Source organism: Pteronotus mesoamericanus, unplaced genomic scaffold (genome assembly GCF_021234165.1).
Source record: "Pteronotus mesoamericanus isolate MK-2021 breed Mesoamerican mustached bat unplaced genomic scaffold, CSHL_Meso_final contig_221, whole genome shotgun sequence".
Classification (NCBI taxonomy): Eukaryota; Metazoa; Chordata; class Mammalia; order Chiroptera; family Mormoopidae; genus Pteronotus; species Pteronotus mesoamericanus.
The window spans coordinates 18,209,866-18,224,912 of NW_026555092.1; the positions used below are offsets into that span (position 1 = coordinate 18,209,866).

The 15,047-nt window shown below is 52.3% G+C and overlaps 1 protein-coding gene across 2 annotated transcripts in view; it reads left to right on the forward strand.

Annotated features, from left to right (window-relative positions):
* ST3GAL3 (ST3 beta-galactoside alpha-2,3-sialyltransferase 3) overlaps positions 1-13,780 on the forward strand; it is a 185,515-nt gene extending 171,735 nt beyond the window's left edge. For both annotated transcript variants that reach the window (XM_054572097.1, XM_054572098.1), the window contains 3 exons: positions 8,507-8,653; positions 8,852-8,998; positions 13,312-13,780. In XM_054572097.1, coding sequence (XP_054428072.1) covers positions 8,507-8,653; positions 8,852-8,998; positions 13,312-13,401 — 384 coding nt within the window. In that variant the 3' untranslated portion in view covers positions 13,402-13,780. The remainder of the gene's footprint in view (positions 1-8,506; positions 8,654-8,851; positions 8,999-13,311) is intronic.
* The last annotated feature ends 1,267 nt before the right edge of the window (positions 13,781-15,047 follow it).

Here is a 15,047-nt window from a genome sequence, read left to right on the forward strand (position 1 = left end):
CCAGGAGGGCGCCTGTCTTTCCTGCAGCCACAACTTCTGCCATGGAGTGAAGAGGTATATGCAGGGTCAAAAGGGACGTGCCCACCCCCGGCCTGTCCTTCCTTGCCAGACCATCACCTGGAAGCAGAGACCTCAGAATTTCTTGCCCTCGCAGTCAGTGCCAAGTGCACTTCCATCCTCCTGAGGGCGGAACGCACCTCCCTGTGCATACCCCTCAGCCCAAGGAAGGCTGTGGGCAGAGGCTGTGAGCAGACCTTGGATGTGCAGGCTGGGGAATCCACACACACACACGCACAGCGCTTGTCATGGTGTGGGATGGGGCCACGAGTGGGAAGAGAAGGGAGGCACAGGCCTGCCTCTCCCTGTGCCGCCACGGTCCAGCGCAGACCTCTAGGGGTCAGAATTCTAAATTCAGACCTGGCCTTCTGGGTCATTTTTCAAGGGAGGATAGAATATATTTTATGTAACAGTTTGATACTTTGATTTGTAACTTACAAATATTTAGAATCTAATATTTAGACATGTGGTACACAGACTTCTATTTGTAATTTTGTCCCCAGCCCCACAGACATGAGGGATGAGGCTATGTGGATGTGGGGACAAGGACTGGAGAAGAAGCTGGGTAGGCAGGGTACAGACAGTGAAGGGTCTTGTAAGCCAAAGTCACGTCAAGGAGCTTGGACTTTATCTTGAGGACTAATAATAGCAGAAACCAATGAGCTGACTTTGTGCCAAACATATTATGTGCATGACTTTTTAATTGTCATAGCACAAATACACTATGAGGTACCAACTAGTCTTATGTCCCGCATTTTATAGAAGAGGGAAATGAGACTTGGAGTGAAGAGCTTCCTAGGCACACGCAGTTACTAGGTGTGGTGTCAGGATTCAAAAACAGTGGGGGCAGCCCGGTCTGCAAGCAGGGGTGGGCTGGCCGAGAGCACAGTGACGGAAAGGACGCAGTGGTGGAGGGGTCTACGCGGAAGCCGCAGTTGGGGTACTGGCTTGGTTCCCGGGGACAAGGGAGAGGGAAAGGTCAAAGAAGAACAAGGACTCCAGTCGGAGTTGTTAGGAAAAAACGGTGGCTGGATCCCTTGTGGGAAGTAGATTGGCTAAGAAAACAAACCTACTAGGCCTTGGTTTCTTTAGGAGACTAGACAAGGTATTCTTAAAGGTCTCTTTCTGTATGATTGTAATCCGTATTTTAAGGGTTGTCCGTTGTCTTAAATATTACAGAATATATTTGTACAAAAAGTACATGACTTATATGTAACAGGCATTCATGTATTTGTTGACTGCTTGATCCAGGTTAATCCTTAGTTCTGAAACATTTACGTCTGTAAGTAGCCTTCTTTTTGAGCTCTTCTTCATTTTGCTTATAGTTCTTTTAGTATGTCACCTGGCTCTTCCTCCCAGTTTATGTACTATGCATGTGAACATTTTTTGGATATGTCCTGTATGTTTATATTTTAAATAAGTAGAGCAGATATTTTAAGCCTCTCATTGTTTTTTTCTCACTTCATAATCATACCACATACTGGGATATTTGTATACAGCTCTGTCTTCTTCACTGGATTACAGACTCCTGTGGGCTAAAGAAAATAGAAACCAGACCTATGCTGTTAATTGTCCTGACAGGCTGTCTCAGTGGGCAGTAGAAAGCCAAGGATGGTTTCAGCCCTGAGAATGTCAAGGTCAGATTTGTGTGGGGCTGTGAAGGAATTGAAGGCAGGCAAGACGGAGGCAGGGAGGCCTGCTGGTTGCTAGAGTGACCCCGGTGGGAGGTGGCGACCTGTCCTAAGGCAGGAGCAGCAGGGAGCAGGCGTGGACACATCACCCCTTGGCTGCAGGAAGCCAGGCCCTGGTCACTGTCTGCACTCCTGGACTCTCAGTGTGGCCCGTAGACTGCTGCTCTCCGAGTGGGGGAAGGGGCCACAGGAGAAGCCGGTGGGGCACGGGGAACACTGCCGAGCCTGGTCCGGAAGGCGCTTTCTTCCTAGATGCTTTCCCCCATCGCTCCTGGCTGTTCTGACAAGAGCAGAACAAGTTGCATCAGCGGGAGACTGGCGGCTCCACGCAAATGAGCTGGGTCCAGACTTGACTGAGGCAGGGACATTCCTGGAGGAGGAGGGATTCAACAAAGAATGCAGCCCTCAGCTGGCCTTGAGCAGAGGTTTGACCATTCCAGGGCTGGCGACCCTGGCGGCAGCATAGGCCTCTGTGTTGTGTTCTGCGGGTCAAAGAAATGAGATGTGAGAGGCCTTGAGCCAAATTTGATTATGTCTTCTAGGACACGGCTATGTTCTGGTGGCAGGCGTGGCAGTGTCCCACAGCAGCAGGAAGGCCTCTGGTGCCCACTGCCCTCCTGCGAGGACCCAGGAGGGCTATTGGGCTCCTATTTGAACATATGGCTGTTTGTGTACCAGCCTCCCCCTGGCATCTGGCATCTCCAGCCACACCCTCGGCATCACTCTCTTGGCTTCTGTTATGCTCGCTCATAATCATAATAGATAAGATTTATTGAGCTCTTACTATATGCCAAATGCGGTATATAATCTTCACAAGACAGTTGTCTGGGAAGTAGGTCTTTTCATTCCTGCCATGCATGAGGAACTTGAGGTCTAAAGGCATTACAGGACATGCCCAGGTGACACAGATGTGGGATCCGGATGTGACCCAGGCTTTCCAGACTCCAGGGCCCACCGTCTTCCACTGCCCCACACCCCCTAGTGCCTCTAAACTCCCTCTGTTCGTTTCCCATCTTCTCTATGGGCCCCTCCATTTCCACCTACCCCCTCAGTGCGGTGTTTACAGGATTCCGATCAGGGTTCCCATCTCTCCTTACCCCATACCATAGATTCTTAGTCTGAAGTCAGCAGGTACCCTTGACTTTGGAATTCTGTGACCTTCTGCAGTGGTGCAACATGTAATGTTATGTGCCTGTGTGTGTGTTTCTGAGAAAAGAGGCCATAGCTTTTCTTTGGGAGACAGCCTGAGTGTTGTAGGTACTTGACATTTTTTATGGTTGGGGAAACATGGAAATGCCCAAATCGTATCTTGGTCTCATTGTTCCTCCTTTCCCTAAAATTCCTAAACGGGCTTTGCACCAGGGCAGTGACAGATGGGGAAAAAATAAACTGGAAGCCCTGAATTGCTCATTGTGCCTCTTCCCAGTGCTCTAATGTAGAGCTGTCTGGAGCTTAAGACCCAAACGCAGGCCTTCTTTGCCCCAAGTCCCAACATTACTCTATGCCACACTGGTGGCTGGCCCTAAGGCTGACCTGCTGAGCACCCAGCATACAGGGAGCAAGGCAGAGACCAGGATGCTGCTCCAAGGAGGCACGCTCTACCTCCATGTACTCCCTGCTTCACAGGAGCAAGGAATTAAAAAGAACTGGGTGTGTGGTGAGAGACTTTTCACCTCATACCAGGAAACGTGACACACTCTATACTCAGATCTAAGCAGTCAGATCAGCCGTTTCTCCTACCAGGAAAGAGTGAAGGTAGGAAGAGAGGCAGAGGCTTTACCCTCCCCGCTGAAGCTTTTGTTAGATTCTCAAAGAGCATAACTTCCTAGTTTCACACAGTGGTTACATATGGGACTTTCAGCACATGGGGAAAGCCAAGAGACCTGATTTCAGAGAGGGCATCTCATGTCATGAAAGTGCCCAGGTCCTGAAGTTGGGTTCAGCTCAGAATCTCACAGCTGTTGGTGCATCTTGGGCAAGTCCCCTCACCAGTCTGAGCCTTGGGCCCCTCTGTGACATGGGATGTGGGACCCTTACCCTCTTAGAGCTCCTGAGGGCAGAAGGGAGCTCTTACTCAATCTTGACTCCCGACTTCCTGAAGTGGAAACAGCAGTGATAATTATAAATGGTATGGCAGAAAGAACACCCAACTTGGAGTCGCAACACTTGTATTTGAATCTTGGCACAGTCACTTGCATGACCTTGAACATGTTGCTTCATCCTGGGTTCGTACCCGTGAAGTTGGTGTAGGTTGATGAGATGTAAATAATGTGGTGAAAACTAGCCTGGAGCCTGGCACACACCCCCAGCTGTGCCCATTCCTGGCTCTTCCTACCTCCCCCAAGCAGCCCCTGCGCCTTTTCCTCTTCAGGTGTGTGCGGGGCACGCATGGGCAGGAACCCCGGGTGGGGAACTGCTGGGGCCTGCCAGGCTCTGGGGAAGGGACAGGGGCTGTGCCTCAGCTGGCGCAGGCTGGCACCTGCCATTCCTTTCGGTCTGTGTCCGGCCCTCCCAGGAGGGCCTTGTCTCCAGCTCTGTATAAGATCTTGGCGTTTCTCTACCCTCCCCTTTCCTACTGGGCCCTGTTATCCCTGCCTTTACTTCCCTCACACCAACACCTCTCCTGGACACAGAGAGGGAGGCACAGGGGCAAGACAGCCTGGGATCTGCTCCCTGTCACTCTGGCTCTGGGACAGAGAGGTTGGCCCCAAGGGCCTATCCTTTCACCTGACTCTTGGAGAACAGACAGAATCTGCCAGTGAAAGAGATTTTGCCACAGAGGTGGGGAGACACGAGGAGGGCGTGGCTGGAACAGAGACGGTCCACTCAAGGCAGCGGAAGACAGGCCTGAAGAGGTGGTAACCAGCGGGAGCCCTCTGTTGTGGAGGAGAGCAATGGAGGAGCCGTGGGTGGGCTGCAGGTCTCCTTCAGCACTCGCTGCCAGGTGCTGGGCTGGGCTGCAGAAGTGAATTTGACATGAGCCTCTGCCCTGCATGGCTTAGGGTCGCAGCACGCCGCTGATGATGATGGTGGTGATAACAGCCAGTCAGGTGACTATGAGCTGGCACTCAGTCTGAATTATCTAATTCCCACAACAGCCCACAAGATAAGCACTGTTAGTATCCTGGTTTATCCATAAGGAAATGGTGAGCGCCTTGCCTGGAGTCCCCACACAAAGAGTGACCAGAGCTGAAGTTGAATCTAGTCCGTTTAGGCTGGTTTATAAACAACAGAAATCTATTTCTCACCATTCTGGAGGCTGGGAGGTCCAGGATCACGGCGCTGGCAGAGCTGGTGTTCAGTGAGGGCTTCCTGATTCATAGACTGCCTTCTTTACGCGGTGTCCTCACCTGGCAGAAGGGGCAAGGCATCTCTCTGCAGCCTCTTTTACAAAGGCATTCATGCCACCCATGAGGGCTCCACATTCAAACCAGAGCAGATTTAACTCTATAGTCTATTGCCTTCCAAAGGTTTGAGGTCATTTATGCCTTGGGGAGAGTGGGGTCAGGAAAGGCCCGAGGAAGGATATGCTGAGTCTTAAAAACGAGTAGGTTGGATCACTGGAGATAGGAGCAGCACCCGCAAAAGCACGGAGTCATGAATTGGCAGGTGGGGACTTCAGATGGGCCGGAATGGAAACTGGAGTGGCAGGCAGGGCTTCTTGGCTGAATTGCTCAGGTCTGTGGGCAGTGGTGATGTGATCAGCTTTGGATCTAGAAAGATCATCCTGGCAGAGTGGAAGGTGGTAGAGGAGGCAGAGGCAGCCCACTCTAGGTACTGATGACATGTTTGTTGGCTAAATGGATGGAATTTAACAGTTATTTACTGTGTACCATTCATGTGGCAGTCACTACTGGGCTGTGGGCTCTGAGCAGCCATCGAGACAGATGCTATGAGTGGCCAGTCGTTAGGACAGTCCAACGAAAAGGTGATGAGGCCTGCACCTCTGAGGCAGCAGTGGGATTGAAAGGAAGAGGTGGGTCTGTGGGATTCTACGGAGGTAAATCAAAAGGGCTAGATGCCCAGTAGGACAGGATGGTCTGGAGAGATGACAAAGGATCTAAAGTCGATTCTGAGGTTTCTGGCTTATTGGAGGGCATTGGCAGAGAGGGGACACAGGAGAAGCAGGAGCAGATCTGGGGAAAGTAGCAACAATTCAGAGTCCAGAAACAGAGGGCCGCTTACGTGCGGTGTGTACATCCCTGTGCCAGAATTCTTAGAAAACATAATTTCAGTGTCTGTAACATTTATTTATAGAGATGTTTCATTGAACCAAATCTCTATGGTACACTTTTGGATTTTTTTTTTCTTCAGGTTTTACACTTTGGTAAATAACACTGTAATTAACAGCATTTTACAGAGATCTTCACCATTCTGATTACTTGTAGGAGAGCAGTTTGCAGTCTTTGGGTATAAACAGCCCTAAGGCTTCGGATTCATATTCAGATTGCTTTCCAGAAAGGCTGTACCAACCCTCACTCCTACAGCCCTGCAGGGCAGCCTCCCCTCAGCACACCGCCCCAGGCACTGGGATACAGGCCTGGGTGCAGGACCCACCGAGATGTGCAGGGTGGGGCAAAAGTGGGTTTTCAGTTGTGAGTATGCAAAACTGAGTTTATTCTTATATTGTTTATTATTCATTGTACTATTTTCCATACAAAGTGTAAACCTACTTATGCCCACCCTGTATTTTAGAGATAGTATTTAGTTAAAATTTTGTCACTGTTGAGTTTTTCATGCTTTCTAACCTTATTTTATGTTCTTTTCCAATTTTTATGGGATCTCATTGATTTTTCATGAATTTTTAAAATACATGTTTTTATTTGTGACAAAATTTTTCCTACTTTTTTGTTTCCTTCTTAATTTTGCTTACTGTATTTTTGATATACCAAAGCACTAAAAATGTGTACAAAGTCAAAATTTGTTTACCTTTTTGTTTCTAACATTGCATTAATGTTTAAGAAGCTTAATGATAAGGCGGGGTGGGATGGGCGGAGAAGGGCAAAAGGGGGAAAATTGGGACACCTGTAATAGAAGAACAATAAAAATGATTAAAAATAATAAGATATATATACATCTAAATTTTCTTTTAGTTTCACTTTTTTAGCGGGAGAGGCAGGAAGTGGACCTTTGTTTTCTAAATAGCAAATTTTCAAATATCACTTGCTGAGAAAATCAACCTGTCCCCGCTGAGTTGAAGCTTCCTTTATCACATACCCTGAGCGTATGTGCATGTACAGTGTGTTCTGCTTCTGGGCTATCTGGGTTCATTTTCATTTATCTTTGTGTTGATTCTTATATGTCTATCAATGTTTTAATAACTGCAAATTTGTGGTATACTCTAATAGTTAATTTTTTAAATTGGGGGGCCATTTTTACCCGTTAAATATTTGGATGGGTTTTTAGAATCCTTTTGGTAAATTTCAAAAAAGAAATCCTACTGGGATTTTTCTTAGAATTATATTAAGCCTACATTAATCTGGCAGGAAGTGGCATTCTGTTAATATTCAGCCTTCTTATCCAAGATATGGCTTGTCTCCCATTTTTTTCAAGTCATTGTTTAGATCTCTCAATAAAGGATTGTACCTTTTTTTTATATTATAGGTCCCACATATTTAAGTTTATCGATCAGCATTTGATTATTTTTCTTTAGGACTGCAAATGGAATTTCTTTTGTATTTCCTATTGGAGTACAGATCCTATTACTTATTTTATCCATGAAGTTCAGTTGATTCTTACAGGTTTTCCAGGGAAATAGCAAACTCCCTGGATGTAACAGGTTGGCGTCCATGGCTTGGTAATGCCCCCAGCCTGCAGGGCTGGTCTGTGACTTTCTCCATCAGTGCTCAGGAGCCCAGTTGCAAGAGAGGATAAATGGATTGAACCCAAGTTCAGGTTCTCCCTGGGCCGAGGCGATTGAAGAGCACGGGGCGGGGAGTTGAGGGAGCTCACAGTCACGTAGCTGACGTGGTGTGCTCCAGGGTCTTGACCAGAAAAGCGGGGCTGAGGACCAGAGGAAGGGAGTGAGGAGAGAAAGGCATGGCCCTGGAATGCACACTGGGATGTTAGGTTTCAAAGCAGATGCCTTTTCATTATGGCACTGAGATCTCTGGGGGAAGAATGGTCTCATTTTTGCAGTTAAAAGAAACTGAAGCTCTGAGGGCTTGTCACTTGACCAAAGTCACCCCACTCCAGTCAGTGGCAGAACTGGAATTTGAGTGTTGCTCTGGGTTGCCATGCTGGCTCACATTCTGTCTTTATTTTTCAGGTTCACTTTAGAACAGTTGACTGAGAGCCAGGAGACACAACAGAAGGGAAAGGAGGCGAGCCCAGCAGAGCAGATAGAGAGAGGGCAGGCTCCTCCCGGGCCCCTCAGCAGCTGCGGAGGGGTGGGGCATAGCTGGGCCGTGGGGCTTTCCTGTCAACCCGAGAACACCCGCGGGCCAGAGCAGTGCTCCCCAGTGCCCCACACCCTGTGCCCCTGCCATGCCGCTCACTCTGGATCCGCCATTACACACTATGGCCCACCCATATGCTCACTGTTCCCACCCTCGTCTCTGTCACACACTGTGCCTGCCCGGCACACCACATCCTCCCTCTACCGTCTGCGTTCATCCCGTATACCCCAGGTTCTCCAGTATCACTTCATGCCCCACACCGTACTTCTCATTCCCCTGGAAACACTGTGGGTCCCTGCCACTCACAGCCCCCTCTCAGTCTGCGTGCCCAGCTCACGCCCACCTGTGCTGTGTCCACAGAGCGCATCGGATGGCTTCTGGAAGTCTGTGGCCACGCGAGTGCCCAAGGAGCCCCCTGAGATTCGTATCCTCAACCCATATTTCATCCAGGAAGCTGCCTTCACCCTCATTGGACTGCCTTTCAATAATGGCCTCATGGGCCGTGGGGTGAGATATCTGGGCCCCAGGAGAGGAAAGAGGGGATATTGGGTCAGAGGGGCCTTGGGAAGGAAGGATGGGGAGGCAGGGTGGGAACAGAGGGCCTGTCCTCGGGAATGGAGCTCAGCTCTGGGGAGCTTGGCTGAGGACCTCAGCCTCTCTCAGCCCTCCAGCTGAACTCTGCACCTCTGCCCTCCCCTCCTCCAGAACATCCCGACCCTTGGCAGTGTGGCAGTGACCATGGCACTACACGGCTGTGATGAGGTGGCCGTCGCAGGCTTTGGCTACGACATGAGCACGCCCAATGCACCCCTGCACTACTACGAGACCGTGCGCATGGCAGCCATCAAAGAGGTGTGGGGCTGGGTGGGGGGCGGGGCTCATGGAGGGGGCACTTCCGGCACAAAGGACAGGCTCTGACCGGGTTTACAAGTGAATGGTAAAAGGCTGAGCCGGCAAGGCAACCGCTGTGGCTGCCCAGAGCTTCCAGCAAGGTGCTGCGTCCCCCGCCCAGTGCGGTTGGGACACTGGAGGTCCATCCCTGCCTGCGGGCCTCTGACCACAAAGCATCTTTTGTGCACATCTCCCTGGCCTCCCCATGAACCCAGAACTTCCTGCCCCAGTTTTCTTCCTGAACTCGCCCTGCCTGGCCCTCTCCCTGGTCGTGCGCCTGCCTCCTCCTTGCTGTTCCCCAGCCATTACACGCTAACCTTGGCACCAGCTCAGAGCCATCTCCTCTACCCCAAGTCCTGTCTTCCTTCCTGAGGGCTTCCTTGCCCCCTAAGACAACCCACAAATATTGCCCCTTAGTCTCAGGACCCCTCCTATACCTCCTCCACCCTTCCCCATGGCCAAGTGGTAGATCTCTGTGTCACCCAGAATTACTTCCTAGGTGATCCACATGCTCAGGCATCTTAAAGTTGAAGGAGTATCACCGTTCTCCCAGGCTGTCAGCAGCCTCTCCCACATCTCTCCCCTCACAGCAAGAGCCCACAAGGGAAATCTGGACCCCTGTTACCGCTTCCTTCACTTCTGCCACTAGCCTTCCCCTGATCCCAGTCTGGACCTCGGACACCTTGGGCTGGCTCATTAAGGAGCCTCCCTGCTCCTGCGTTTGTGTGCGGGGTTGTTGGGGGAAGCCTCCCGTCTGTGCAGATCACAGTTCTAGGGCCCTCAGCTCAGCTAGCCCTCATTCCTGCTTGCCAGTCGTCACACGCCCTATCCAGTCCCCACCGCACTGTCCCAGAGCCTCACACTCCCTGAAAGCTGCCACCACCGTCCTCTCCTCCAGTGAGAACACAGGCTGCAGCAGGGACTTGTCAGCTCCTGCTGGGTTGTCCCCTTTGCATTCCTGACTCCCATGCGGCCCCTTGCCCCTTGCAGCCTGGCTGCCCCCTTCACCTGACCTGACTCCCACCAGGGTCAGCAGTGACTTACCTCAGGGCTTCCAAATCCAGTGGACACATGTCTCACCTTTCCTGATCTCTCAGATGCACCTTTTAAAAAGAGAGGGGAAGGAAGGGAGAAGGAGAGAGAGGAAAACATCAATGTGAGATACAAACATCCATCAGTTGCTCCTCCTATGTGCCCTGACTGGGGACCGAACCTGCAACCCAGGCATGGGCCCTGTCCTGGAATCGAACCGCAACCTTTCGCTTTGTGGGATGCTGCCCATCCCACTGAGCCACACAGGTCAGGGCGCTCAGGAGCACGTTTTATGATGACCAGTCCTTCCTCTCTGAAACTTTTCTGCTGCGTAGATGTCTGAGTCAGTGATTTTACTTGCCAGCCGCTCTTGTTCTTTCTCCATGTCCGTGATTTCAGTCTACCCCTTAAGAACCAGCGTTAGCCAGGGCTCCATCCTGGACCGTCTTCTTTCCTTGTGCTCACGTGCTCCAGGAGGCTGACATCCTCATCCACGGCTCCAGTTACTGCTAAGATTGCTTGAGGCTTTTTTGGTTCATTCAGGCTACTTCAAGTAATTGGACATTATTCCAAGGGTGTATGGAAGACTGGGGGATCTCATGGGAAATCAGGAAGAGCCTTCCAGCTCTTCCTGGCCTCCTGTTGCCTGAAATGGGGTCCAGGTGCAGAAAGCTCCTCCTGGGTGTAGGAGAGTTCCAGAGCTGTCATCTTCTCCTCAGCGGCTCCTGCCCTGCCTCCTCATTACCATGATCCTGTTAGCCTCTCCATCTCTGCCTGTCATGATATATCTCCTTGCCTTTTTGACCCTCTGTCCACTCCAAAATGTTCCTGCAGCTTTTACCTGCCTCCTGGCCTCCATTTACTTACACATTTGCTCTCTGGCACATTTTTTTTATGTCAGCTTGAGAGACGTAGACACAGGCAGGCAGTCACTGGATCACGAGGGGCTTCCTCTGCCACAGTGAGGGGTCTTGACTTTGCTCTAAAGGCTGGAGGGAGCTGCAGAAGCAGGAGCACTAAGCCACGGGTTAGCCTGTGAAACATGAAATGCCATTAAGTGAAGTGGCGGTGGGGGGGCAGGGGCGGGGTGGTGCAGGGCAGGACGAGAAACTAGTTAGGAGGCCATCCCAGCGGTCCAGGCAAGAGATGAAGACTCCGGAGCCAGAGCACAGCAGAGAAGCCCAGGCCGGAAATGTGAGTTGTCAGCATAGCGGCAAGTTCAGAGACAGGGCGGGCAGCGGTGAGTCTCCCGGGGAAGAGTAGACTGAGAAAGGCAGGTAGTCAGGGCAGCACCCTGTGAGCACCAACATTTAATGACTGGGTGAAGCACTAGGAGCCAGAGCCGGAGATGGAGACAAAAGAGCTGTCAGAAGGAATGCTTTTCTGAGAGTGTAGCCTGTGACTGGGACGGACACCTGTACCCAGAATTGGAGGTCCTGGTGAGGCTGGGGACCTGGAACCAGAACCCCGCCCCAGCCTGTGGACAACGTGTCCAACGTGTGGACAGCTCTTGTTCTTGATTTCAGTCTACCCCTTAAGAACCAGCATTAGCCAGGGCTCCATCCTGGACAATCTTCTCTCCTCGTGCTCACGTGCTCCCAGAGGCTGGCATCCCGCAACGTGGACGCGGAGAGCACCACCCGACCCCTGTGCTGTGTGCACGGGAGGAAGCATTGGGGGGGAGCGCCGGAGCGGTGGTGGTGCCTGGGCTGAGCGAGCCACACCCCAGGCAGACTTGTTTTGTTCACGCTTATTGTGAACATTGTTGAACATATTCATAAATTCAGAGAAGAACAGTGTGAACTTCCATGTAGCTGTCACCTGCCACCACCACCCCCATCAGCACATGGCCAGTGCTTTCCATCTCTTTCTTCCTCTCATACTTTTCCCTCCCCACTGATTCTTTGCAAACAAGTCTCAGGTACCATATCATTTCAGCCATAAATATTTCAGTAAGTTTCTCAAACAGGTGACTGTTTTCTACTATCATAATACCACCATCACACCCAGAAAAATTAACAATGATTCCTCAATACCGTCAAACACCCAGTCCCTGCTGACCTTTCGCCCCGCAGTGACTGCCAGGGGACAGCCTTGAGGCTGCCCCACCGGGCTGGGTGGCTCTTCCTGGGAGTGATGAAGGGTGGGGGGTGGGCGTGAGTAAAGAGCTGGATGAGTCTCACCATGTGCTCGGACCCTGGCCTTTCCTCCAAGCCTCCATGTCTTACCTATAAAATCTAATTTCATCCAGCACATTTATTGAGCACCTACTCTGTGACAAATTGTCCCTGCCTTCAAAGAGAGGGACACAGATGCTTGAATTTTTGGAGAACGAGGACAGATCACCCAGGGGTCTGCCACAGGAGGGGCAGCTCGTGCATGGAAGAGTACAGTGGCAGGATGGAGAGAGGTGACTGGATCAGAATAAAGACGAGACGGAACTGTAAATTCTTAGCACCGCTATCCAGTGGCTGTTAATATCACCATGGTTGAGGCTCAGTGCTGACAGATGCTACAGGGTGGTCAGTTGGATACAAACTACGCATCCAACAACTGCATCCAACTATGTAATGAGTGTTAGTACAAGGCTATTGGTATTCATTCATTCAAATCTTTTTCATTCTTTGAGAGACTTAGTCATCAAAGCTTGCTGGTGATTACTGGGAATAGGAAAGAACCTGAGCCTGGCACAGCCATCCCCAGGGAGAAGGCAGCATTTTCCCTGTGATTTCCATGTTAACAGTGAGATGAGCCTGTTGCCCTCTGGCCTCCTGGCTCCTCTGATCTGAGAGGCAGGATGTCATCAGCTGCCCGCAGGCCTGGGGCAGTGGATTGCATCAGGCCAGAGAATGACTAAGCCGCCCCACACGGCTCTCTCTGCAGCAGGGCCCACTCCCCAGGCCCCGGCTGGACCTCAGTGACTCACATTGCGTGTCCTCAGGGCACCCAGGACCTCAGTGTCCCGGATGTGCTGCTGGACAAGGGGGGGATAAAGTTTTGGGGTACAAGGTTAGAAAGCCTGTATCTACTAAGATTACAAGAAGTTAAGAGGCGTATAGTTCTTGGATTGGAAAGGAGCCCGAAGGTTATCTTCCCCAACCCCGCGAAGGGAGGAGGATGGGCTGGGCCACAGAGCATCGGAGGGCGGTGGTCAGACGAGGGCACTGAGCTCTGGGTGGGGCTGTGTCCCAGCAGCCACCTAGGCTGCCCGGCTGACCGCTTCTCCATCTCTTTCCTTCCAGTCCTGGACACACAATATTCAACGAGAGAAAGAGTTTCTGCGGAAGCTGGTCAAAGCGCGTGTCATCACTGACCTAACCAGTGGCATCTGAGGTGTGCCCAGAACAGGGCCACAGAGGTCCCGGCACCGCCCAGAGCAAGCAGCAGCCACCGCCACCAGCCCGCTTCATTGGCCTTGGTCTGGCTCTGCCTGAGAGGCACAGGAGTCTGCAGACCCGGGGAAGGACAGTGCCAAGTAGCCCCAGGGGTGGCGAGGCCTTGGCAGGGCAGCCAGAGCTGTGTCTGCTCAGAGCCCAGCCAGCCTCAGAGCCCAGCAGTCGGCCTCACTCTCAGCCTGGACCCTTAGAGCCAGGTGTCGGGGGGCCCTGGCCGTGTCCAGCAGGCCAGCATGCAGAAGGTGGACATTAGGCAGCAAGGCGGCTGCCGGAATTATTTCTCCAATCAGTGTTTGGTGTACTATCATTTTGTGAATTGGGGGGCGGGGGGGAGGGCAGGGATAATTTATTTTTAAATAAGGTTGGAGATGTTGTTTGGTCCACTTGCTGTGCAGAAAGAGGCCCAGTAGAGGGCCCACTGAGCAGAGGTGCCAGTGGGCTCCCCGCAGAGTGGGAGTGCTGTGACTGGCCGGTACTCTGCGCCGGAGCCACAGGGAGGGACGCAGGATCTCGTGCCAGCCCCCTCCAGCTCATGGCATTGTTGGGCCTTTCTTGGGGAGCACATGGGGTATTCCCACATACCGGCCCCCAGTGGTTCCACAGGGAAACCCTGGAGCCATCCTTTAAGCCAGCAAGACAATCCCTGCATCAGAGCTCAGAAGGAGAGGCCTGGCCCAGCCCGATGAGAATGGCCTCCTCCCCAGCTGCTGCTGATCCATGGGAAAGTGCCCCAGGCCTGGACTGGCAGCTGCTCTGGGCTTCAGCAGTGAGACTGCCAGGTCCTTGGGTCCTGCCTTTAGCCTGGACCAGAGGGGAGTGAGGCCTAAGGACCTTACCCAGGCTGTGGCAGTCATCATGGAAGCAATAAAGCTCTTCCCTACACCTTGCCGCCTCTTGCTTTCTCCTACTTTCCTAGAAGAAACAAGAACCTGGGGCCTTCGCAACTATGCTAGACCCATCATTCCAGTTCTCAGGTCCCTGGGTTCCTTTCACTTCTTGTGCCAGCCACAGCGGCTGGGTAGCCACCTAGGGGCCTGCTGGAGCCTCTCTCATCCTGCACAGTCCTACACCCTCTTCGCCTTGAGAGGGAGACCGGGGTGTCAGGGCCTGGCCCAGGGTCTACCCTGATGCCTCCTAAAGGGGCCCGAGGGCAGGATCGAAGCCCCCAAGGACAGTGCCTCTGGGTCACCACAGCCCCAGTGCTGCAGGGACAGATTCCGACAGGTACAGGGGACGTACTGTGCTGAGCCCCCAACACAGAGAGGTCCACAGATCTAACCTGCCCCTGGCACCCCTGGCTGAGCCCTGGAAAGGACACACCCCACCCCATCCTCAGCATTCGGGCACACCGTCTCCCCAGCCCCCCCCTCACTGGCCGCACTCGGCACCCTCTGGCGAATGTTATAAAGGATGTCTCTCCCCTTCTTACCTCCTTAGGGCCGTGGAATCCGATGCCCAGCCCCCTTCCCGAGCGTCCCCAGGCAGGCCTGAGAGGGCCAAACACATGCCAGCACCTGAGGCCATGGCCGGAGCTAGCCAGAAGCTCCCCCGTGGCTGCCCGCTTGGCATAAGTGGGGCTGACT